Source organism: Phascolarctos cinereus, unplaced genomic scaffold (genome assembly GCF_003287225.1).
Source record: "Phascolarctos cinereus isolate Bilbo 61053 unplaced genomic scaffold, phaCin_HiC Scaffold_5;HRSCAF=322, whole genome shotgun sequence".
NCBI lineage: Eukaryota > Metazoa > Chordata > Mammalia > Diprotodontia > Phascolarctidae > Phascolarctos > Phascolarctos cinereus.
The window spans coordinates 325,284,421-325,309,769 of record NW_027555958.1 but is presented as its reverse complement, the minus strand read 5'-3'; the positions used below and the strand labels follow the sequence as shown (position 1 = coordinate 325,309,769).

Sequence of the window (25,349 nt, the reverse complement as noted above, 5' to 3'; positions counted from 1 at the left end):
CTCTGCTCAGAAACCTTTCGTGACTCTCCATTACCTACCATAACATATGTTGAACTAATCTGGCCTTTGAATACTTTGGACATGAAATATATCAGTGGAATTCAGAAATGTTAGCAGAAGTGGATATGGAAATACCTCTAGGATAAAGGTACAGTGAAGTTGAGAAAAATAATTAAGGCTATTCTCACCCCCCCCCAAACTACTGCACATGCTTAGCATTTTTGATGCATTCATCATTTTATAGTAAACATAATTTAAAGGAAATGTATCATAAGCATCAACATTTTCTCAAGGAGCCCCTACCCCATATCAACTAGATCACTAGCATTTCTCTAAAGATGGTCTGGGAAAGGCCAACCAGGAAGAGTCCAAAGTGCTTAGCCTGCTCCTCTAGGTCAGTCACACTCTGACCCCAAACTACTTCTCTGACCTGCTCTCCTTCATGTGTCCCATGCTCCCACCAAACTGCCAACCCTCCCCTGAACTCTTCTCTGCTTCTAAAATGCCTTATCTCTCCTCCTCTAAGTATTTGCAAATGCTCTCTCCCCCATCACTGCAGATCCCTTCTCATTACTTAGCATAAACCATACTTCTCTGTGTGCAAGCTACCTCCCTGATGAGGCTGCATATTCCTGAAGGAAAGTCTGCATCTTATATTTCTTTGCACTCTCATCCAGCATCTATCACAACACTCAGCAGAGCAGACTCAGTACTAATTTACTATATGAATGAATGAGCAAATCTTAGGGTAGGTGGAGGAGAAGGTGGGGAAGGATCCTGAGGGTGAAGTTATGCAGGGATCAGGAAAGGTAAGGGCTGGGGGCTGCAGAGTCAGGCCCCCAGAGGACTACACACCTGAGAAAGCGGTTCAGGTCTCCGTGCTTCATGTACTCAAAGACCATGAGCAGTGGGCGGCCCTCCGTGCAGACCCCAAAAAAGCGGACGATGTGCTGGTGCTGTAGGACGGTCAGCAGCTCCGCCTCTCTCTGGAAATCCTGACGGGCATTCTCGGACACCTCCTTCAGGGCCTGGTGTGGGTGGCATAGGATGGGTGGACATGAAGGCCCAAGCTAGCAGGCGTGAGCCCACCCCATGTCTAGGTTTGCCCACAAAGGCAGCCTCCCACTCATCCCTACCAGTCAGCCTAATGTAATTAGGTCCCCAACCCTCACTGGTTGAAAGGGAGAAAGCTGTCTGGGGCACCCACACAAGCCCTCTGAGCTCACCTTGACAGCCACGAGCATCTTGTCCTGCTCTGGAAGCAGGTTGTGACATTCAGCCAGGAAGACCTTTCCAAAGGCACCTTCTCCCAGCTCCCATTTGAGCACGATGTCTCTGCGTTTAATGTGATGGACACCTGTGGGGGGGGGGGCGGACAGGGTGGACAGTGACCCAGTGCAACACAATGGTTATTGAGTGCTTACTGTGTGCAGAAGACATGGCTAAGGAGGTGGGAAAGGACACAAAATTTAGAGATGACAAAATCACTGCTTTCAAAGGGCTCACAATCTAGCTGGGGGATAAGACATTAACACAGACACCATGTAATACCTCATATTACAGAGAAGTATCGAGAGCTAGAGATATATCATTCTACCAGGGAAAAATATTAGCATGCAGCCTTCCTTCTGCTGTTTAGAGACCAGCCTGGATGTGCCAGTTGTGGGAGAGAGGAAAAAGAACTACTATTTGGGATGGGGGTGCTCTGTTTGTATGTTTCAGTGAGTTTGGAAGTTAAAGCCTATCAGGAGTATGCCTGGGAAGAGTGCTCGGCCTGAGGGTGATTTCAGTGAGTTTAAAATGGAGATGAGTAGAAGGAAGGAAGCTGAGTCTTGGTGGTTCCAGCCTACAATCCCAGCTTCTAGTGGCTGAGGTTGGTGGATCGCTGGAGCTTGGGAGTTCTGATCTGCCATGGGCTAAGAGGACCGAGCATCCACACAAGGGTGAGCGCCTAGGAGCAGGGGGCTACCAAGTGGCCTGAGGAGGAGAAATCCAGCCCAAGTTGTGAACAGAACAGGTCAAAGTTCCCACACCAATCAGAGGGGCTGATGAGCAACCCCTGCACTTCCAGCCTGGGCAAGATAGGGAGACCCAGTCATTACACACACACACACACACACACACACACACGATGGAGATGGTTAGTGCCACTAGGAACCCAGACCGGTTGTTCTCAGAGACCTATGTGAAAGACACTAATCACACTGAGTGCCGGCCTGGGTCCTTGTCACCCTCACTCCCCTAAGCAATCTACTAAAAGGGGAGTAAGTGAAGAGAACGTGAGAAGATGGATCTCCTACGACACATATGAATCCTGGGTTTTCTGAGTTCCTAGTTCTGTTTTGGAAAGAGATTGGCAGCTAGGTGGTGCAGTGCATAGAGCACTTAACTTCTGCCTCAGTTTCCTCATCTGTAAAATGGGTATAATAATACTAATAGCACCGACCTCCCAGGGTTGTTGTGAGGATAAAATGACATAGTACTTGTAAAGCATTTAGCACAGTGCCTGGCACATAGCACTACGTAAATGCTAGCTACTGTATTATTATTATTAATAGGGGGACAAGATGACTGAAGAAATGGCAGTTTCACAACAGAGGAAAGAATTTGAGAGGTGTTTGACAAATGCTGTATGAAGCCCGAGAGCAAAGATTGTGGCTGGCAGGGGCATCAGAGGAGGCTTTCTGGAGGAGGAAGCATGTGGAGTTGGATTCCACAGATTTTGAAGGTAGAGATGCAGGGGTAGAAAGGGAAAGGAGACATTCTAGATAAAGAGGAAATGCATGAATGCAAAAGTACAAATGTCAGAGTTACCAGGATATGTGTAAAAAGCAAAGAACTTTGGCGAGAGCATACATGTGGAGGGCGGTGTCGGGTTATGGAAGGCCTTGAACAATAAGATCAGGAGTTTAAACTACTGGATGGGCAATAGGGAGTCATTTAAGGTCTTTGAGCATAGGTGTGACGAACATAAAGATGACTCTGGCAGTCCCATGGAGGATGGCAAAAAGGAGGCTAGAGTGGAAGTAAGAAAACCTGTTAGGAGACTCTCAGAGTAATTCAGTCAGGCAGAAATGAGGGCCTGTACTAGGGTAGCTACAGATACAATAGATAGAGCACTGGGCCTGGAGTTAGGAAGACCAGAGTTCAAATCTGGCCTCAGACACTTATTAACTGTGTGAACCTGGGCCAGTCACTTAACCCTGTTTGCCTCAGTTTTCTCATCTGTAAAATGAGCTGGAAAAGGAAATGGCAAACCACTCCAGTATCTTTGCCAAGAAAACCCCAAAAGTGGTCACGGTGAGTCAGACATGACTAAAAACAGAAAGAACATAAAATATTCACCTCCTATCTAACAACCAATGATGTTAGGATAGGGGGCACAATTTTATATTTTTTGCTATATTACTGACTGGTAGACTCTCTGAGGCAGAAATTCTCTAGCCTGAGGTTAACCACAGTAGATGGGCAGAGAAGTAGAAGTTGGGTTGAGGAGGGCTCTGTGGCTGCCAGGCTGAGGGCCACCATCTCAGCAGTGTGAAGGCTCACTTTCCCCATCCCCCCTTACAGGCATCACTGAAGTATTGTGGATTCTCAATGATGTGTCCCTGTAGCCCGGATCCCTTTCCCTCAGGAGATAGGGAGCTGCTTCCCAGAGTCATGAAATGTAAGGACATGGCCAGACCTTCCTCGGGGGCCAGCACCACAGGACCTAGGGACGGGGAACAGGCAAGTCAAAAGAAAACTGACAATCACCATGCCCCAATCTCCTGTCTCCCCCTCCAGGTCCCCAGTGTTCAGACCTGGTTATATGAAGAAAGCAATCAAGATGCAACAGCATTGTCCCCCTAAACTTACACCCGAGCATCTCAAAGCATGCAGCAGTGGCACCGAGACTCTAGGGCTTGGGGGTACTCCAGAGGAAGAAAGGAGACCAGGAGGGTGGGGCACTGGTGGTTGCTCTTGGCTGAGCGGCAGATTAGCCTCAGGCCCCCAGGGGTATTGCAGACACCCCTCCCTCCCTCAGGACCCCAGGTCTCCCAGAATCACTTAGCGCTTGACTCTGATCCAGCCACAAATTAGTGGCTGCTGTTGCTGCTGACACTACCCCCCACATACACACACACACACACACACACACACACACACAAACACACACCACCTCCCAGCCCCCAGAACACACACACACAGGGCGGAGTCAGGGTATCAAGAGAGACAGGAACACAGAGATGTAGAGAGAAATGCTGTGAGGGAGAGAAAGAGAGAGATGGAGATACAGACACATCAGGAAACCAAAGCACAGAGGGGTACCAAGACAGTGAGTGACACTTGATAGAAATAAAAAGATGCTGAATGAAGGATAGAAATTAACTAAATGGCCCAGAGGGGGCTTGAAAACAAAGAGATGCTGAGAAAGAGGGACATACAGAAGGGCAAGAGCCACTCAGAGAGATTGTAGAGAAACACCGAGACAGTGAAACACACAGAGAAAGAGACATGGGGACACGCTGAAAGACAGCGAGTGACAGAGAGATAGAGACATCATCCGGCCTAGGGCCATCCTCTAGCTCACGGTTGATTCCAAACTTGCTTCGCCGGCCACATTTGTTGAGAAGAATGAGTAGGACAGAGAGAAAGAGGCAGGCAAAAACAGCTAGGCCCACTGCCACGGAGACCTGGGAGAGGAGGATAGGGTTGGACACAAGTGGGTCAAAGGTTGCCCTCGTGACCTCTAATTTCTCCAGACTCTCCCCACCTTAGGATACTATCTCCCTTCCCAATGGGAGCCCATGGCTGGATTCCCCCAAGCCCTCCAGTCCCTTCTCCTCTATTTTATGGGGGACCCAGATGTCCTATTATCTATTCTTTCCCAAGAGCCCCAACAATATAGCTTTGGACCAGGTGGGTATAGTCAGGTATTCCTCTCCATGAAGCCAGTCTATTGACATAGGAAGAACTGTCAGTAGGAGAGAAGGGCAGAGACTTGGGGGACACTGAGATCATGCAAATATGTCTATTATTCTGAGTCAGTTGACTTCGACTCCAACCCCATCACCTATCCAGCATTTCTCTACGTCCTAGCCAGCTTCCCCTAACTCTAATCAATTCTTTCCTCCGTTCTCACCCCAAAAGATGCATCTTCTTTCTTCTCCACAGGGTCCCCAGAAGTGCTATTAGATGCTGTGTAAAGACGGAGAAGAGTAGATGGTGATAAGCCCTGTACCTCCCCCTCAATCCTGCTCTCATTCCTAGGCAGAGCTTCCCATTTCTTTAATGTTCCCTATAACCAATGTACTCATTACCCTTCCACCCTTCCCCAGCCAAAGACCAGGATCAAATGTGCTCTCCTGACTCAGGTGGAATAGGGATGTGATACTTACCTCCTGGGGAATAAGAAACTGCAGAGGAGAAAAGAAGAAAAAACAGGAAGGAGGAGTCAGCCGGTGAGAGAACATTAGTAAACCTCAGCCCTTTCATCCCCTACCTACACACCCTCACCCAACAGGGAAGAGAGGAATGAGGAACGATACCAATCTCAAGGATGAATGTAGGGACAATGAAAAGAGAGGTCATTTCCCCGCTGGGTCACAGTGGTAGCAGAAGTAGGGGGTGGCATGGAGAATGGAGACATTACAAAACAGGATAGAATGGTTATCTCTATCCCTTCTCTGCTGGGCTATCGTGGGAGAAGGAGAAAGAGAATCCAATGATACAGGGACTTGGGTCCCATCCTAGCCAGGCTGGAGTGATGTTGAAGGTGGTGGATATGGTGGAATGGGGATTAGGAGCCCAGACACTGAAGAAAGAGTGAGGGGAGAGGCAGCAGCCCTGAGTAAGGAAGAAGAAAGAGACCATGGATCATGGGAAATAGAGCTCCAAGGGATTTTAGAGGTCATCTAGTCCAATCCCTTCATTTGATAGGTGAGGAAACTGATGTCTGGAAGATGTGGGGGAGTGACTTGCCCACAAATAACTTGGAGTAGAAGAACTGGAATTTGAACCTAGAACCTCTGACTCTCAATCCAATGTTCTTTCCATTATATTATGTTGGGATGCCAGAACCTCTAGGTACCTTTCCCTGGACAAGCCAAACAGTAGAGTAGCTGGTCAGGGCCTTTCCTGTTCCAAACCTTGAGGAAGGGGTCAGTCCCTGAGGGAAAATTGGGGGGTCATGATGGGGTTACTCCACTGGGCAAGCTGTGCCATCCCAGACACAGGACTCCTTTCCCTGGTCAGACCCCAGGTCTCTGTGTATGTCACAAGGGACGATGGGTTCTGGGAGGGCTGCCTACCAGGGATGGGATCCTCAGGGTTAAACTGGAAAGGATTGTCCATGAAAGAGGCTATCACAGAATCAGTAGCCTGTCCCCCAGGGTTGGAGGCCTCCAACGTATAATTGCCATTGTTGACATGCGTGGGCTGGTTAAGTCGTAGGCATCCGTGCCTCATGGTCTCATTCGCCGCCTGTTCCAGGAACTCCGTGAAGATGAAAGTGGTTTCATTGAGCAGGTGGCCGTTGAAGCGCCATGTGAGGGTGGGGGGTGGCTGCCCATCCACGGAGAAAGGGATGCACCAGTGGTGCTGGGAGACTGCTTCTTGGAGATGCACTCTGGATGGAACTGTGGCCCAGGAGGGAAGGGTGGGAGAGAAAGAGAGAGCCATGGAATCAGAGAATTCACAGCTAGAAGGGCCCTTAGAGATCATGCAATACAATCCCCTCATCTGACAGATGAAAAATGGGAAGCCCTGGGAAATTCAGTGACTTGCCTGAGGTAACAGCTATTAAACAGCAGAACTGGGGTTTAAACCTAGGTTCTCTGCCTCCAAATCGAGGGCTCTTACCATTACCCCATGCCCGGTTGGCCTTAGAGAAACTACACTGTAGACGAAGGAAGTTAGGCTTTGGGCTTAAGACATCAGATACTGGGCTTTAGAAAGAAATTAGATAGTAGGATTATTTTGTAAGAAAGACCAAAAGAGCACTGGCCTTCAAGTCCAGAAAAATTGGGCAGTTGACTGAAAGAAAACTTAAGCAACAAGCTGTTTTGGAAAATTAAATCTGGAAAACTAAAAAATAAATAAATAATTTAAAAATAAAATAAAACAAAATTTGGAGGGAAAAATGAAAGTGGGAGGTAATCCTAGGAAAACTGGGCACTGGGCCTAGAAAAACTCAAATGGGAAAGGGACTTTTAAAAAAAGGAATATGAGGCCAAAGGCCTAAAAACAATTGGATAGTAGATATAAAGGAACCAAGTATCAAGAAGAAAAGAAACCAAGCTGTGGGACTAATGAAAATCTAATTATTGCAATCATTCAAATCTTTGCCCTGGAAAAATCCCATCCCCAGCCCCCTAAATGCTGTTCTCTGTATCAAGTTCTCCTGGGACTTTGAAGGAACAGCTGTGGGGCAGCTGTGTACACTCCATTCCACCCCCCCCATGCCTCCCATTCCCCAAACCACATCCCCTTGGGGCTCAGCCCTAGAGAAGACAGAGGGATCCTGCTCCCAAGGGACCATGGAACCCAAGGACTCACAGGTGACGTTGACCTGGACAGAGACCCCAGCCCGGCCCACATCATTCTCAGCCCAGCATGTCACATTCTTCCTGTTGAGGTCGCTGGAGACATTGACCAGGATCAACCATAAGGAAGACAGATTCCCAGATTCCAGAGGCTAAGAGAGAGGGGGATCAGATCAGGGACAGCCTTCTGCAAGAGGCCAAGATTTATAAACTCTAGAGCTAGAACAAGACTTGGAAAGCTTCTTGTTGAACCCCTTTATTTTACAGATGAGAAAACAGGCACAAAGAGATACAGTGATTTGCCCCAAGCCACAAAGCAAAGCTAGGATTCAAACCCAGGTCTTCTGACTCCAAACACTGGTGGTTGCTCCAACTTTGGGGACCCAGGTGAGGGTAAGGTACATTGCAGCCTTAAGGGGGTGGGGGACAGACTAAATATTCTCCAGAACTGGGAACTCTTGTGATCTCTTCTGGCTTTGGATGTACAGGAAGAGGGATTTCATAACCCAGAGGAGAGAGAACTGATGATGAGGAAGAAATAGTCTATGAAAAGTGATGGAATCAGTGAAACGCCTCTTCCTTCTCTTTTTGTATTTATTCCTCTCTGAAAACTAGAACTCTGTCAGGGAAAAAGTGTATAGTACATGCCTAACAAATACCTGTTGAATTAATTCAACGAATACATGAATAAAAAAGTCTGAGAACCTAAAAGGAAGAAGAAGAAGAAGAAGAAAAAAGAGTGGTGTAACCCAGAGACACACAAATCTGCACTAAAGGTGAGGCCTTCATATCCTTGTTCCAAACCTATTTACTCTTGCTTTACAAGAATTCTAACAAATTTACTGATCTGTCTTCTCAGCCTACAACATACTAAAATCCACACACAATGTACTAAAATCCTAAAATGGTCAAGGGAAGGGGTCTACTTCAGAGGAAGACACACTGATAGCTTTTAGAAGGGGCAGCTGATGGTGAGAGAGGAGAGAACAAAACTATACAAAGAAAAAAACTGGAAAAGCAGAAGGGGCAAATGGCACCCCCTTAACTTGCCTCAATTTCTCAATATTATATCTATATTCAAGATCCTAAGTCAACAATGACTCACCATTTCTATGTAACTTTAAGGTAGGAATATGCTAGTAAGTGTTTAATAATAACCTCTCCCTCCCTACTCCACCCCCCCCCCAAAGGACCCAGGAAACACCCCTTTAAGTTTAATTTGCATTATTAACACTTTCTCAAATATAGACAATCAACAAAGCAATAAACCAAGCCCTGATTGGTAGATTTGCCTATGGTGCAAATGCTCACACTGAAAATTTCACAATAGGTTGTCGGATCCTATTTGAGCTGGCTCCAGCACATCCCTGTCTTAAGGTGTACAAAGCATTTTTCTTAAAACAACCCTATGAGGTAGTTATTGTATGTCTTAGTTCTCCATATGAGTGTCTTGGCCCCCGCTAGACTGTAAACTCCATGACAGCAAGAATTAAGTCTCATCCAAGCTTTTTATCTTCTCTAGCACTAAGCACCGATGCTTTGCATGTAGGAGGTATTTCATATTTTTTTTTGCCATCACATTGCAAGCATTCTTATCCCCATTTTACAGATGAGGAAACTGAGGCCCAAGGAAGTCAAGCAATTTGTTCTGACTGGCAAACCCAGAACTCAAACCTAGTCTTTTTAACTTGAAAGTTAAGTGCTCTTTCCACAACACCTCAAGAAGAGCTACATTCAAGGACTAAAAGGTAGTCATGAGGAAGATGGATCAGACTTTTCCTACTTGGTCTTACAGGGCAAAACTAAAAACAGTGGGTAAAAATGGCAGAGGATTTAGGTTTGACTTAAGTGTAATGCGGACTAAAAATCAGCACTATCCAAGAGTGAAGTGGGCTCTCTAGGGAGTCATGGGCTCCCCTTCTCTGGAAGTCTTCAGACGAAGGCTGGATGACCATCTAATCTGTTAGATATGTCACCAAGGAAAGGCTTCTTCAAGTGTGGGTTGAGCCAACTATCCTCCTAACTCCCAAATTCTATGATTTCATGATCTTCTCAGAATCACAGGAGAACAGAGCGAGGAGGGACCTTGGACCATATGATAGTATAACATAAAGAAAAAAATATTAGAACTTGAAGGGATATCAGGGCATACATTGTTTGAGCTAGGAGAGACTCTAAGAGAAAGTCAGAACACAGAATGTTAGAACTGGAAAAGACCATACAGCACGGAATGCTAGAGCTAGAACATACCTTAGGATACAATGTCAGAACCTTAGAGAACACTGGGTCCAAGCCTTTCATTTTCCTAGCAGAGGAAACTGAAGCCAAGACAAGGAAATGACTTGCCCAAGATCACACACTGAGTTAATGGCCAGGACAAGGAGTCAGGAATTCCCTCCCTCTCAGACAGCCTAGAGCTCACTTTATAAATATAGCAATAGATGGGTCAGTGTTTTCCAAGGGAATTATCACCAAGAATAAGAAAGAACTGCGGATCTAGCTAACAACAAAAACGGGCAGCAGGAAAATTCTGTAGCAGCCTTGGTCAGGTGTATGTTCAATATGGCTTTTCGCATAGCCAAGAGGCTATTATCTAGACTTCAAGTTCAGATTTGTCTCCATACTAGAAGAGAAGGTACAGGAGTAAATAGCTCTCCACTCTCCAGGTTATAAGGGAGAATGAAATGTTCCTTAACAAATAGAAAAAGGACTTTAATAAGGAAACAAAAAAGGAAAAGGATCTGAAGAAGTAGAGGGAAATTTTGACGTGTGTTAGGAGGTTGAATATCGTAGAATGAGACCTGGAGAAAGGGAAGACAGCCCCGCTGAACATTTTAAGTTAAAGAACAGGTAAGGCTCTTCCCAAAGGAGAAAAGGGATGAATCTCCTGAAGAAGAAGTCGTGCTTTTCCTTAAAAGAAATAATAGTCTGGACCATAGAGTAAGTAATAGGGCAATAGTAAGTAACAGAGTAATAGTGTGGTGCCATCGAGTAAGAGATAAGAGATCTTCCCAGGGATGTATCTAGGACATGACAGAAGACCTTTCAAGAACTGTCAATCCACTTCTGATGATTCATATGGGCCCAAATGATACCAATAAGGAATCTAGAAAGTATTGTTAAAGATCACTAAGTCTTGGGCAAGAAACTAAGTCATAAAATGATGTCATGAAACTAAGGCATGTCATGAAACTAAGGCATGAAATGATACTTGTCCTTTAAAGCTAAAAGGTTCAGAAAGTGAAATAAATAGTTAAGAAGATGTTACCTGAGAATGAGACTTGAATTTCTGCACCATGATATAAAACACAGGAATGACAGGCTCCTGGCCAAGGACGAAGTATACCTGACAAGCACTAATGTAAGAATGAATTTGCTTGCAGTCTTGCAAATCTAATAAAGAGTGATCCAAATTTAAAAAGAAGGCAAAGGGAGGACATTGCCGACATATATCCAGCAAGCTAGATGCCATAGACAACAGCCTCAGTGTAGGAAGGATAGTACTAGAGGCACCCAAATTTTCATAAGATACAAAACCCCAGAAACAACATGGTATTAAGACCCACAGCCTCACATGTCTACACAGAAATGTACAAAGTATGGTTAAAATGCAAGATAAATTACAGATACTAATATTTGAGGAGTCAAAATTACCTTTTAAGCCTCAGTGAGACTTGGTAGGACAAAGCCTATGACTAGAATATAGTTCCTTCTTCTAAATGAATAGAATGGGTAAAAGAGTCAGTGGAGTAACATTGTATACTAAGGCAATACAGTCCTGGAAAACCAGAGGGAGAAAGACTAGTAGAGTACACTTGGGTGAAGATCAGCAGAGGCAAGAACAGAAGTGATATGGTTATTGGAATATATTATAGACCAGATGATCAGGAAGATGAAGTTGTTAAGAAATTTGGGAAGTAGATCACAAGTCTGGCATGAAGGCATGATTATTATAACAATAAGTGGCTTCAATTATTTGGACAAGGGCTGGATCTATCTCTGTGTCCCAAGGAAGGATAGGGATAGAGACTAGATTTTGAATTTCACTGGAATAAGGAATTCTTTGGTAAAGAAACTCCTACTACCACGAGTGAATGAAGATCAACACCTTTTTGGGGGGAAATGTATGGTCTTAGAGAGTTGTGTAGCACACTAAAAGGTTAAGTGATTTGCTCAGGGTCACACAGCCAATATGTGTCAGATTGGAATGAAGGTTATCATGGCTCTGAGGCCAGCTTTCTGTCCACTACACCTTACTGCTGCCAAATAGAGCTACTAATAATTTCTTGATTTGCTCTGATGATAATTGCATCTTCAAATGGTAAAGGAAATAATGAGAGGCGGCTAGATGGCACAGAGAGTAGAACATTAAACCTGAACTCAGGAAGACATGAGTTCAAATGTAGCTTCAGGCACTCATCAGTTATGGTTAAGTGTCTAAAGCACCTGGGCAAATCATTTCACTGCTCTCTGCCTCAGTTTCCTCATCTGTAAAATGGGGATAATAATAGCACCTTTTCCAAGGCTGCTGTGAGGATCAAACAAGATAGTATTTATAAAGTACTTTGCAAACCTTAAAGTGCTATATAAATGCTAGCTATTTATCATAACTTCTATCTTGGATCTGATTCTCAACAAGGAAAAACTGGTTTCTGGTATAGAAAATATGAGAATATTTGGGGGAATTCTGTCTTAGAATTCATGATACAGAAGAAGAAAGTCAGGCAGTCTGACAAGCACCCTAGATATCAGGAGAGTAGATCTCAAAACATTCAGAAAGAGAACATGTTGGATCTCACGGCCTCAAATTCTACAAGTCACATCAGCAGAGGAAGGATGGTAAGCCTTCAAGAATGAAATTTTGAAGACAAAGAGAAATTTTGAAGACACAGTCCTAATGAGGAAAAAAGAGAGAGATGTCTAAAGAACCAAAGTGGATGCACAGAGATCTTATCAAATAGTTTAGATTTCAAAAAACCACATAGCAGATAGAAGCAAGGGCAGGTAATAGAGGAGGATGGGATTTACTTTTAAAACACAATTGGAATTAATTGACTTGCCCAGGGTCACATGGCTGGTTAGTGTCCTAGGCTGGATTTGAATTCAGGTCCTCCTGACTTCAGGGCAGGTATTCCATTCACTGTGCCACCTAGATGCCCCTGATGAGGACTTTCTTGATCTTTCCCCCCTCCTCCACTAGCTTCTACTTTCTTCCGCCATAATTATTTTGTATATACTCATTCATGTACATATTATCTTCCCTAATAGCATATAAGCTCCTTAAGGGAAAAGAGTTTCTTTTTCTTTTTATTCTCTGTGCTTAGCACAGTGTCTGGCACATAGTAGAGGCCTACCAAGTACTTGCTAATTGATGACTATATGGTCCACCAGCAACAGCGCCAGAAGTGCTGAAGATTAGAATTTGTTGAGGATGATGAGGAAGGCCAAAGACAATATAAGGGTTTTTCGTTGGGGTTTTTTTTGGCAATTGGGGTTAAGTGACTTGCCCAGGGTCACACAGCTAGTAAGTGACAAGTATTTGGTTTGAGGCTGGATTTGAACTCAGGTTCTCCTGACTTGCAGGCCAGTGCTCTATCCACTGCGCCACCTAGTTGTCCCAGAGTTTGATTTTTTAGTGATATTGGGGGGGAAAAATAGAATGCAAGAAAGACTAGGACTATTGTTCAAGGTGGCTGGATTGACACACTAATGGATGTTGGAGAGAAGGCAAGACCACTCAGTTCTGCTTTTGCTGCTGTTTTTTTCTGCCAAAGAGAATGAATTTTGAATGGGAAAAGGCAGAATAAAAATGACTAATAGGTAGCCTGGACTAGAAGGTTTCTAAGGTGCTTTCCAACCCTAAAGCTATAATCCTATAACCCAGCTATCCTTGATGAGTTCAAATCACCAAGCTCAAATGAAGTGCATTCTATTATGCCGAAATAACTGCTAGATGTGACTGCAAATTAATTTTGCAGTATCATCGATAACAGAAGAGATAATGCAGGATTAGTGATGGGCAAGTATTATCCTGATTTTTTTTTTAAAAACTGAAAGAATCAACTTCAAATTATAGGGTGGTGAGTTTGACTTTGGTTCCTGGCAAAATTCTGGAACATATTAATTAAAGGAACATGTAGGAGTGGTTATCACAAAGAGCCATCCTGGCTTAATCAAGAATGGGTCAGGCCAGACTAACCTCATTTCCTTTTTTTAGTAGAATTGCTAAGCAAGTTCCTAGACAAGGAGAATGATTTAGGCATAATTTGCCTAGATTTTAGCAAAACATTTGATAAAGTCCCTCAAGCATTTCTTGTGAAAGAGATAAATAGGTGTGGGCTAGATGATAGTAGCTAGGCATATTTGTAGCTGATTTAAGTCATTGAACCATGGCAGAGTCAGGATTTAAATCTAGGTCCTAGATTCTCCTTGCAAGTCAGCCCTCTGTCTATGATAGCATGCACTGATTGCCTCTCTGCCTCTCCATTTCACCGAGTGACAAAATTTCAGAGTTGCCAGCAGTGGTCAGACCCAAAGACTAGTCATTAATGTTTCAATGTCAACTTGTATTGAAGTCTTAAGAGAATGCCCCATGAATCTGTGCTTGATTTTGTGATGTTCTACATTATTACTGGCATGGACAGATGGCACATTTATCAAATTTATTGATGACACAAAGCTGGAAGGGATAGATAATATATTGGATATGTATTATTATGGACAATTTGTGCCTGACCTGCAGTAAAGCCTTCTGAGCTCATATTGGTCTGATCAGTCACAGTCGGACACACTACACTTTGACCCCAACATGGTGATGTCATTTTGGTCCTCTTGGAGGACAAAGGACAACACCCAACCAAAGCTGGATAATAGTCATGATCCCAAAAGACTAATTTCAAATATCGGGATGAATCTAGTAAAATGAAACTAAAAAGGTATAAATGTAAAGTCTTACCCTTGGGTTCAAGAAATCACTTTAACAAGTACATGACAGGAGAGGCATGAAAAGATGCCGATTTGTCTGAAAAAGATCTCTGGATTTTAGGGAACTGCAGACTCAACATGAGTCAACAATATAATATGGCAGCCAGAAAAAAATTGTGCAGTCCTAGCCACTTTAAGAGAGGGATAGTGTACAAGAATAGGGAGATGAGAGTCCCACTTTACTCTGCCCTTGTCAGGACACATTTGGAAGATTTGTGTTCAGTTATGGGTGCAACATTTTAAGAAGGACACTGGAGTGTGTCCAAAGGATTTCTTGAACAACCTGAAATTGTTTCATCTGTAGAAGAGAAGACTTAGGGAGAACATGATAGCTGTCTTCAAGCATCTGGAGAGTTGCCATATGAATGATGAATTAGAATTGCTCTTCTTAGTCTCAGAGGGCAAAACAGAAGGGATGGATAGAAGTTAGATGCATATTTAGGCTTGAAAAACCTTAATATTCTAATAATTATGGAGCTCTCTTAAAGTAGAAGAGCAGTTAGTGGCTTGCCCCTTACTGTAAGTCTTCAAGACGAGGACTTAGGACAATTGGTCAGAGATGTTACAGAGAAGTTCCTTCTTAAGATATGAGTTGTACCACGTGATTTCTGGGGTCCCTGTCAACCAGGGGTGTGCTGGGGCCAGTTCACACTGACTCACAAGCACCAACTGTTGAATTTTCAGTATGAGCATTTATACCTCAGAAATCAGCAAATGCTACAAATCACAGCTTAATTTACTCTTTTATTGTCTACAGAATGATAAAGAAAATGTTAATAATGCAAAATAAACTTAAAAGTATATTGTATGTACTTTTCTCCCCCTAGAGAGCTGCTTGTTAAACATTTACCAACATATCACTATTTCAACTCTGAGATTTCATCATTCTGTGGAATGGAAAGGCAAAGAGGCAATCATAGCATCACACCATGAAAGAGAAATTACTCTAGAGATGAATCTAGAACCAAGATTGGAAGCCTGACTCCATTTATTACCTGTGTAACCACAGGAAAGTCATTAACTTCTCTGATCCTCAGTTTCCTGAAATGTCAGAATGAATCAGTTGGACTAAATGACCTCTAAAGTCCCTTCCAATTCCAAATCTATGATCCTATGGTTGACTGGAGAGGAAGATGGCTCCTCAGGAAGGGAAATCAGACCTAGGGTAAACGCCAAAAACTTGAGGCCAGAATATTTGTTCAGACATCAATGACATCAGTGACAGCATAGTCCCCAGGTGTGGTGATTAGAGTTCACTTCTGTCCTCTGTACCTCAGTTTGCTTCATTCTATGGTTCTGTGGTTATTCTAAAGCAAGACCTGGCCATGGAGCCTGCAGCTATAGGAATAAGAATGAAAAGCTGATGATTGATAATGTGTAATACAAAAAAGAAAGGCCACAAGGTATAGTGGAAGGAGCCCTGGATGGGAAGTCAGGGAGAAACTTTGAACTCAGAAATGTGAGTTTATAGGATCAAAGATTTAGACTTGGAACTAGAAGGAGACCTTAGAGGTCAAAGGATCACAGCTATAGACCTGAAAGGGACCTCAGAAAGCCAAGAAGTGCAGCCTCTCATTTTACAGTTGAGATAAGAGCTCTGGACCTGGATTCAGGAAGACTCAGCTCAAATTCCGAATCAGACACTTAGTAGTCATGTGACTCTGGGCAAGTCACTTAACCTCTGTCTCTCTCAATTTCTTCAACTGTAAAACGGGGATGATAATAGCACCTACTTCCCAGGATTGTTGTGAAGATCAAATGATACATCTGTAAAGTTCTTTGTAAACCTTAAAGCACTATATAAATGCTATTTATCTATGATTATTATCACTGTGATGATGATGATGATGATATGACTTGTCCAAGGTCACACAGGTAGTAAGCAGTAGAGATGGGGTTTGAATCCCATCCAAATCTAGTCCAAATCCCCCACCCCATTTTACAGATGAGAAAACTGAGATCTAGACTGGTTAAGTGACTTGACCAAAGTCACAAAGACCTGGGAATAGAATCCAGGTCGTCTTATTCCAAATTCTCCTGTGCCAATGAATTCAAGCTTGGCTCCTCCACAAGCTAGCTATGAAACCTCGGGCAGATCACTGTACCTCTCCTAGTTTCCTCATTAATAAAAATGAGAATTCTTTCCTCTGATCTATCTGCCTAACATCTAGGTGCAGTGGATAAAGCACTGATCCTAGAGTCAGGAAGACCTTAGTTCAGATGGAACCTCCGACAGTCATTAGGGCAAGTCATATTATCATCTTAACCTTGTTTGCCTCAGTTTTTTCATCTGTAAAATGAGCTGGAGAAGGAAATGGCAAACCACTGTAGTATCTTTGCCAAGAAAACCCCAAATGGGGTCACAAAGAGTCAGACACAATTGAAACAACTGAACAGCAACCTACTTCACAGGGCTTTTATAAGAATCAAGAAGAATTAATAGACATTTTCATCGTGCTTTAAGGCTAACAAAGCACTTTCCCTTCAACTACCTTATCAGGAAAGTTCACAAGCATTATTATTCCAATTTTACAGATGGGGAAACTGAGGCTCAAAGACATGAAGTGAGTTGTCACATTGCCAGTAAATGACAATAAATGGCAGTGAGGTGGTGCAGTGAATAGAGCACTGGCCGTGAAGTCAGGAGGACCTGAATTCAAATCTGACCTCAGACCAAACACTTGACACTTATTAGCTGTGTGACCCTGGGCAAGTCACTTAACTCCAACTGCCTTAAAAAAAAAAGATAAGTGTCAGCATTTGAACTCACGACTTCTGACTATATTTGGTACTATTTCCACTGCTTCACTAACTATATATTTCTATGTAATAAATATAAAAGTCAATTGAACTATTGAACATTACACAAATGCAAATTGTGATTATAATTCTTTAGAATATAATTATCTTTATAATTCCTCATAGGAACATAGGTTTAGGGCTGGTAGAGACAATCTAGTCCACCCTTTCATTTTACAGATGAGAAAACTGAGGTCAAAACAGATTAAACTGCCTCGCCCAAGGTCTCATATTTACACGAAGGTCTATTGGCTCTCAAACCATTGTGCTTTCTACTATGCTGTTTCCTCCTAATTATGCTCTACCTGTTGGACTCATTCACCCTAGAAGTAAAGAGTTTCTTCTTGCACCAGGACACTGTGAGTCCTATTAGGGATGGGGATACAAGGGATGGGCAAGGAAGCCTAGGAGTCACCTTCTATCTTAACTGTCTCTTACCCTTCATATCACTTAGGATATAAGAAGAGCACCCAGAGATAAGGCTTGAGGGTACTGGGGTGAAGATGACTGTTCTCCATCCTCTTCTACTCTGCCACCCACGGGATGGGCCCCCAAGCATATGGGGGAGTTCACTGGGTCTTTTTGTTTCCCTAGAACTTAGCACATAATAGGTGCTTAATAAACATTCATTGATTGATTGATTGATTGGGTTCCAAGGTATAGAGGGGTCTTTCTTTTCATTCTCTCAGTATTTATCTCCATGCCTCTGTCTCCACCCCACTGTCACTGTTTGGCATCTGGGTGTCTCTTTTTGTGTGTGTCTCTTTGGGTGTCTCTGTCTCTCTTTGAGTCTCTGTTTGTATTTCTTGGTGCTTTCTTTGTTTCCATCTCTTACCATCACAGTGGCAAACTCAGACAGCTCTTCAGTGTTCCAGCCAGTCCAACTCTGGCCCTGGCTCTCCACCTGGCAATGCAGTGTCACATTGTCACCCACATCCACTGTAGCATTGAACAGCTCAACCTTCAGCAGGGGCACTCCTAGCCCAGGGGGTGGCACAGAGAAAAGAGAGATCATCAGATGTAGAGTCCAAGCCTGTCCTCTCACCCCTGAGCAGTTGCCCACCCCCTTAATCATAGAACCTACCTCCCCAGCATCAGTGGTGCCCCCCAGTCCCAGACACTGTCCATCCCACCAACCTCAGAGACTCATCCCTCTCCTCCAATTCCACCTACCACAGCTGTCATTGGGCATGATGGCAGGAGGCCCCTGGCATGGAAACCCCAGTTTGGCCAGTCCCTCCTCCTCCCAGTGCTGCAACCATTGAAGGGCACAAGAACAGTTCAAGGGGTTTCCAGTAAGAACCCTGAGAGAGAAGGCATGAGGATTCATTGAAGAGGAGGGCACAGGTGGATGCCACTGCATGTTTATTACAGTCAATGAACTCCCTCATAAAACAAAAGAAGATAGCAGAATGGATTAAAAAGCAGAATCCAACAATTTTTTTTACAAGAAATACATTTGAAACATAAAGATTCAAACTGAGTTAAAATAGGCTAGAGCAAAATCTATTATGCTTAAACTACACTAAAAAAATTTTGGGCAGCAATCATGACCTCAGACAAGGCAAAAGCAAAAAAAAAAAAAGACTTGGTTAAAAGAGATAAACAAGAAACCACATGATACTTAAAGACATCATAACAGCAATACTTAACACACATACATCAAATGGTATAGCATCTAAATGCTTTAAAAAAAGTTAAGTTAATTGTAGGGAGAAATAGTAAAACTATAACAGTGAGAGTTCTCAATGCACTTCTTTCAGATTTAGACAGATCTAGCAAAAAAGAAAAAGGAAAGGAAATATATTAAGAACCTGAACATAATCTGAGAAAAGTCAAGTCAAAAAGCATTTTTTTTCAAACTTTTTTTTTTAGGCAATTGGGGTTAAGTGACTTGCCCAGGGTCACACAGCTAGTAAGTGTCAAGTGTTTGGTCTGAGTCTGGATTTGAACTCAGGTCCTCCTGCCAGTGCTCTATCCACTGTGCCACCTAGCTCCCCCCTCAAAAAGCACTTATTAAGCATCTACTATGTGGCAGGCACTGTGCTAAGCACATTAGCACATCTATATATGATAGATGTCTAGTGATTACTGAATAAAAATTGAAAGGGGGTGTATATATTTCTTAGCTGTATACATCACTTTTACAAAAATGGAGCATGTATTAGGGTATAAAAAACCTTGCAAACAAATGAAGAAAAGCAGAAATATTAAACACATCCTTTACTGACCACAATGAAATAAAAAATATATTTGATAAAGGGCTTTTAAGAAAGAATTAAAAATTAATTAGAGATTAAATGTCTTAATCCTAAAGAATTGGTGAGTCAAAGAACAAATCATAGAAACACTAGATATCATCAAAGACAATAACAAGGAGACAGCATATCAAAATGTATAAGATGCAGCTTCACCTCTAAACTCTTTCATCAATTCAACAAACATTTTAAAGTATCTACTACATATGAGACACTGTGCAAGTCATTGAGAATCCAAAAACAAAAAGAAAACAGTCTTTGCCTTCAAAGAGCTTACATTCTCCTGGGAGGAAGCAACGAGCACAAAAGTAAGTAAATATAATTTACATTCAAAGTAATGAGAAAGTGGTTTCAAGAGACAAAGAGTGCTAATAATTGGGGGTGTTGGGAAAGGCCTCATGTCAGAGGTGGCACCTGAGTTGGGCTCTGAAATATTCTAATAGGTTGAGGTGATGGAGTGCATTCCACACATGGAGAACCACTTGTATGAAGGCTGAGATCAGTTCTCACTGACATTCCCTACTGCTTGATAGGTATGATGTTCTTACACAGATTTGGTCACGTCACTTAACTATCTGAAAATTTCTCTGGGGACCATTAGCTCCCTATCCCTTTGCCTCCTCCATCCATGACCTCCAGGAGGGTATAGCTTTAGAACTGGAAGATTATTTAGTCTAACCATTTAATTTGGAAGCTGAGGAAACTGAGGCCCAGAGAGGTTAAATGACTTTTTCTGAGACCATGTAAGTGAGGTAGTAAGGCTTAGGGCCAATATCCAATTCTCACCCAAGACTGTGCTCTGACTCCAAATCTAGTGTTCTGTCCATGGTACCATTCTTCCTTCAGGGAGGTTAGTCCTTACTGATGTCAGAGAATATCCCTCCCTAAAGAGTGGGAAGATGATAATTGGATGGCTGTGATAAATAACACTGCTGTTGCTGAGTTGTGTCCGACTCTTCATGACCCCATCTGGGATTTTCTTGGCAAAGATACTGGAGTAGTTTGCCATTTACTTTTCTGGCTCATTTTACAAATGAGGAAACTGAGGCAAACAGGGTTATGTGACTTGCCCAGGGTCACACAGCTAGGAAGTTATCTGTGGCTGTATTTGAATGCCCAACTCTTGGGTCAGCACTCTATCCACTGCGCCATCTAGCTACTAGTATAGGTTAACATTCAAGTTCCTGTTTCATATCCTTTGCAACCTAGCTCCCAACTGCCTTTCTATGTTTATCCTACATTACTCTTCTTCATCTCAACACTCCATCTCTCAGTTCTGAACATCTTCTCTGGCTATACCTGGTGCCTGGAATGCTCTCCTCCTCAGCTCTGCCTGCTGACTTCTCTGGCTTCCTTTAAATCCCAACTAAAATCTCACCTTTTACTGGAAGCCTTTCCCAGCTCCTCTTAATTCTTATGCCTTCCCTCTTGATTATTTTCTCTATATCCTGTAAATAACTTGTTTGCACATATTTGTCTTTATGTTGTCTGCCTCGTTAAATTGTAAGCTTTTTGAGGGCAGGGTTTGTCTTTTGCTTTTTTTTTATCCCCAGTGCTTAGCACAGTGCTTGGCTCATAGTAGGTGCTTTAAAAATGTTAATTGATTGACTGATTGATTCAGGCATTCTATGTCCCATCCAAACTGGCCTCCCCACTGTTCCTCATACACAACACTTCCCCCATCTCTTCCCATACCTACACCTCAGAGAATCCCTAGTTTCCTTCAAAGCTCAATTCAGGGTCAACCTCCCTCACACAAGGACTTTTCTGATCTCCCAAATTACATTGTATTAGTCCTGTATACATACTGAGATATGGACATGTTGTCATTCCCTATTCCTCAATTGAATGTAAGCTCCACGAGGACAGGAACTATTTCATTTCTTAAAATTCGTATCCCCAGGAGACTCTTTAATCAGTCAGTCAATAAACATTTATTAAGCACCATCTATGTGCCAGGCACTATGCTAAGCACTGAGGATACAAAAAGAGGTAAAAGACAGTTCCTGCCCTCAAGGAGATCATAATCTAATGGATTTTTAAGATTATAAATTACACATGCTGTCCACCTCCTGATAGTCAAGTGATGGATTCAGAGTGCAGATTGAGGTATAGATTATTTTTTTTTGCAAATAGTATTTTATTTTTCCAATTACATTTAAAGATAGTTTTCAACATTCATTTTAAAAGTATTTTTAACTAATTCATTTATTTTTAGTTTTCAACATTCGCTTCCACAAGATTTTGAGTTCCAAATTTTCTCCCCATCTCTCACCTCCCCCCACCTCAAGATGGTGTGTATTCTGAATGTCCCTTCCCCTAATCTGCCCTCCCTTCTATCACCCCCCCACTTCTCTTATACTTCCTCTTCTATTTTCCTGTAGGGCAGAATAGATTTCTATACCCCATTGCCTGCATATCTTATTTCCCAGTTGCGTGTAAAAACATTTTTTAACGTTTGTTTTTAAAACTTTGAGTTCCAAATTCTCTCCCTTCCTCCCTCCCCACCCACCCTCATTGAGAAGGCAAGCAACTCGATACAGGTTATACATGTGTAGTCATGCAAAACACTTCCATAGTAATCACGTTGTGAAAAACTAACTATATTTCCCTGATATAGATTATTTGGGGCATAACCAATGCAGAAATTTGTTTTGATCATGTATAGTATATATGTTTGTAAGAGCAGTTTTGTTTTTCTTGTTTTCTCAGTGGGGGTGGGAGAGAGAGAATTTGAACCTAAAAATAAATTAAATTGAATTTTTTTAAAAAATTAAGTTTCCAAGCAGGTTATTATCTACTCTGGTTGAGTTTCCTCATTCTTATACCAGTGAAATCATCCAAGAAAAGAAAAAAATTTTTTTCAGGTGGTATCTCAGCCTCCTACTAGATTGTAAACATGGTAGGGACCACGTTTTATCTCAATGTTGCAATCTCTGAAGCACCTAGTCCTAACCCAAAGTCCTGCCCACAATAGATGTTTAGGAAACATTTGTTCATTGTAATTGAACCTACCCAACCACTCTCCAGTCCTAAGGAGGAAGACGGTCAGGAGGGGTAGCCCTTCGTCATGTACAAGATACTACCAGTGGCTTGGGAACCACACAGCAAGTCACAGAGTTCCCCACCTAGAGTAACTCACTGTCACTGGATGGCAGCAGGTAGCCCTGCTAGGCGACACCCAACATACAGCACCCAGACCCAGGCCCTTCACTGGGTCATACCTGTAGTCACCAATTCATAATCAAACACAAAGTAAATCCCACCTAGTCAGCAACACCTCTGAAACCACTCTTCCACTCCCATACATTTACATACAACCCCCTTCTAATAAGCTCATATACAAGCCCCGGTACTTACAGTTCCTGCAGGGAAAGGCCCTGAACAGTTTTCCAAGAGAGTGAGGTCAGTGCATTGGAAGAAAGATTCCTGTAGGAGAGAAAGTAACCTTACTCCTAGATGCCCTTCTGAGCTTTCTCTAAATGTAGAATTTAATACCTGGCTGCTCTCTGACACCTTCCCCCACTCCGCTTCTACCATATCCCACCTCCCCCAAACCCACAGTTTCTATGTTAGAAGACTCCTACTCTTCTCCTGACCAGCATTACTAGGGTTAAACCCCACTTCACTCCCTCCCCCAGACCCCCAGGGAAGGGGTGATCTGAGGGAACAGCCGGCTCCCCCTCCCCCACCTGGCCCCAGCTGGCAAAGTGCTGAGGCCACAGCTGGGGGGTGGGCAGGAGGGGGTCCATCTGTGCTCCCCCTTCCCCCTACCCCACTGTCAGGAACCAGATGGGGAGGGGAAAAGAGAGAGCACATCTAGGTCTCCCCCTGCCCCACCAAAACCTTTGCACTAAGTAACTCCAAGCATTCTTGCAGATAGGCATCAGCCTCCCCCAGAGCACACATCCCTCCCTTCCCTGGTCTTGATTCCTCTGCTTCTGAGAGCCTTGTCCCATCCCCCAACCCCTTCTCTCCACCTGTCTGATGCTCAATCCTGTAAAGGGGAGGATAAGACAGATCTTATGATGCCTCCCTTCAAAGCCTCTGAAACTTTAGAGGAAGGCCAAGGCTGGGAAAATAGGGGAGAGAGAGAAAGAGAGAGAGAGAGAGAGAGAGAGAGAGAGAGAGAGAGAGAGAGAGAGAGAGAGAGAGCGAGAGAGAGCGAGAGAGAGCGCCTACGGGAGAGGGGTAGAATTTATAGAGAATTTCCTAGGTGAGAAGGGGGACAGCTGAACTTTAGACCTTCCTCCGGGAAGCTTCTCTCAATCTGATATCTCAAATCAGATGGCCCTCAAAATATCCTCCTTGTTAAGAAACACCTCTAGAGAATGGTCTGGGTCTCAGCTTCAGGTACTGCCCCCTTGCTCCCTGGACCATTTCTTTACAGGGATACTGTCCTGCCCCGATCTCCTCTCTTGTAGGAGGAAGCTCATGGTGGGGAAGGATGATGACAAAAGTTAAATACAAGCAGAGAAATTTTCTGTGACCTTCCCTCACGTATACCTTGGGGCTTAAATGACACTTTCCCCACTTGAAAGGCCCAGGGTAGGGGGTAGGGGCTGGGGGGACAGAGATTCCCAGCCTGGGAATACAGGACACTTATCTCTACTTCTTTCTCCTTCCCCAACCTGGAGACCCCATTAGCTCCTAAAGAAAAGAGATCTGTGGAAGGACCCACTTGGGAGCCGATGCCACAGCTCAAAGCTGGAAAACGGGAATTCAATTTAACAAAGATATGCGACCGATAGGTAGGTGGGGAAACGGTTTCAGGGATTTTCATCTCTGAAGAATATGAAGAAGAGGGACCTCCTAGCAGGGTCATTCAGAACAGAAGCAGAGGAATGGGCTACAAGAGCTAAGGAATCTGAGGACTCTGAAAGTCCTTGACCCAAGACTTGGGTATTCACAGCTGTTGGGATGATTCCTCCGCCCTTTTCCACTCTCAGCTGAAGACCCTTTAAGAGGCCAGACCCGGCCTCCTTCATGACTCCCTCACAGAAGGACCTAGGTGTGCTGGTACTCACAGTCGGCTCAGCCGAGGGGTGAAGCGAAAGGCATCTGGAGCCACGGACCGGAGACCACTGTGTGCAATGGTGCTGTGGGAGACAATTCAGGGTTAGTCCCACCCAGAAGATGCCTAATCACCTTTCTCAGCACTCCAGCTCCTCCGATCCGCTCCCTGACCAGCCCCTCACCCCCAGCCCCTCTTTCTGGAGCCCCAACCCCTGCTTCCCTCCCATCCTGTCTCATCCCCTCCCCTCACAGGTTCCTCAGCTCTCTCAGGACACTCAGGTCGCCCAGGGCCAGATGTTTCAGATCCTTCTGGTTCTCAATATGGCTATGGAGAAAGAGAAAAGATGGCAGAATGAAGATCTCTCCCTTTCTCTTTTTTATTTTTTCAGATAAAGAGACTTTGGTCCAACTCACATTTAGCATATGGATTCACACGGATACCTTCCCTTCCAGACACACATATCTTAGCACACATAGACTCAATTCCTCTGATGGAGAGGCCTTAACCCTTCCTTCCAAAGCCTAGGATCCAGCTGAGTTCTCCCTGATATTTCTGTACTCCTTTACCCCCTCCCTAGTCTCTCCCAGCACACTAACCTGTTCAAGTTTCAACATCCTCCAACGTGCTTATGCATCCCTCTCTCACACAGGTAAATAACACACCTGCACATGTGTGTTATTTTTGTAGGTACTCACCTATGCCTGCACATTTGTCTCCACACAGATGTGAAGACATCGCTTTTAAGTAATAAGGACAAGACCCATG

At 43.6% G+C, this 25,349-nt stretch overlaps 1 protein-coding gene across 1 annotated transcript in view; it reads right to left on the bottom strand.

The window, feature by feature from the left end:
- Positions 1-25,349, bottom strand: part of NTRK1 (neurotrophic receptor tyrosine kinase 1) — a 38,264-nt gene that overhangs the window by 8,216 nt on the left and 4,699 nt on the right. Inside the window, exons 2-14 of the mRNA XM_020991977.2 lie at positions 24,834-24,908; positions 24,595-24,666; positions 22,928-22,996; positions 18,483-18,613; positions 18,145-18,287; positions 7,540-7,678; positions 6,294-6,620; positions 5,382-5,399; positions 5,126-5,181; positions 4,574-4,676; positions 3,569-3,712; positions 1,227-1,357; positions 856-1,028 (exon numbers count right to left, since the gene is read on the bottom strand). Coding sequence (XP_020847636.1) covers positions 856-1,028; positions 1,227-1,357; positions 3,569-3,712; positions 4,574-4,676; positions 5,126-5,181; positions 5,382-5,399; positions 6,294-6,620; positions 7,540-7,678; positions 18,145-18,287; positions 18,483-18,613; positions 22,928-22,996; positions 24,595-24,666; positions 24,834-24,908 — 1,581 coding nt within the window. The remainder of the gene's footprint in view (positions 1-855; positions 1,029-1,226; positions 1,358-3,568; positions 3,713-4,573; positions 4,677-5,125; positions 5,182-5,381; positions 5,400-6,293; positions 6,621-7,539; positions 7,679-18,144; positions 18,288-18,482; positions 18,614-22,927; positions 22,997-24,594; positions 24,667-24,833; positions 24,909-25,349) is intronic.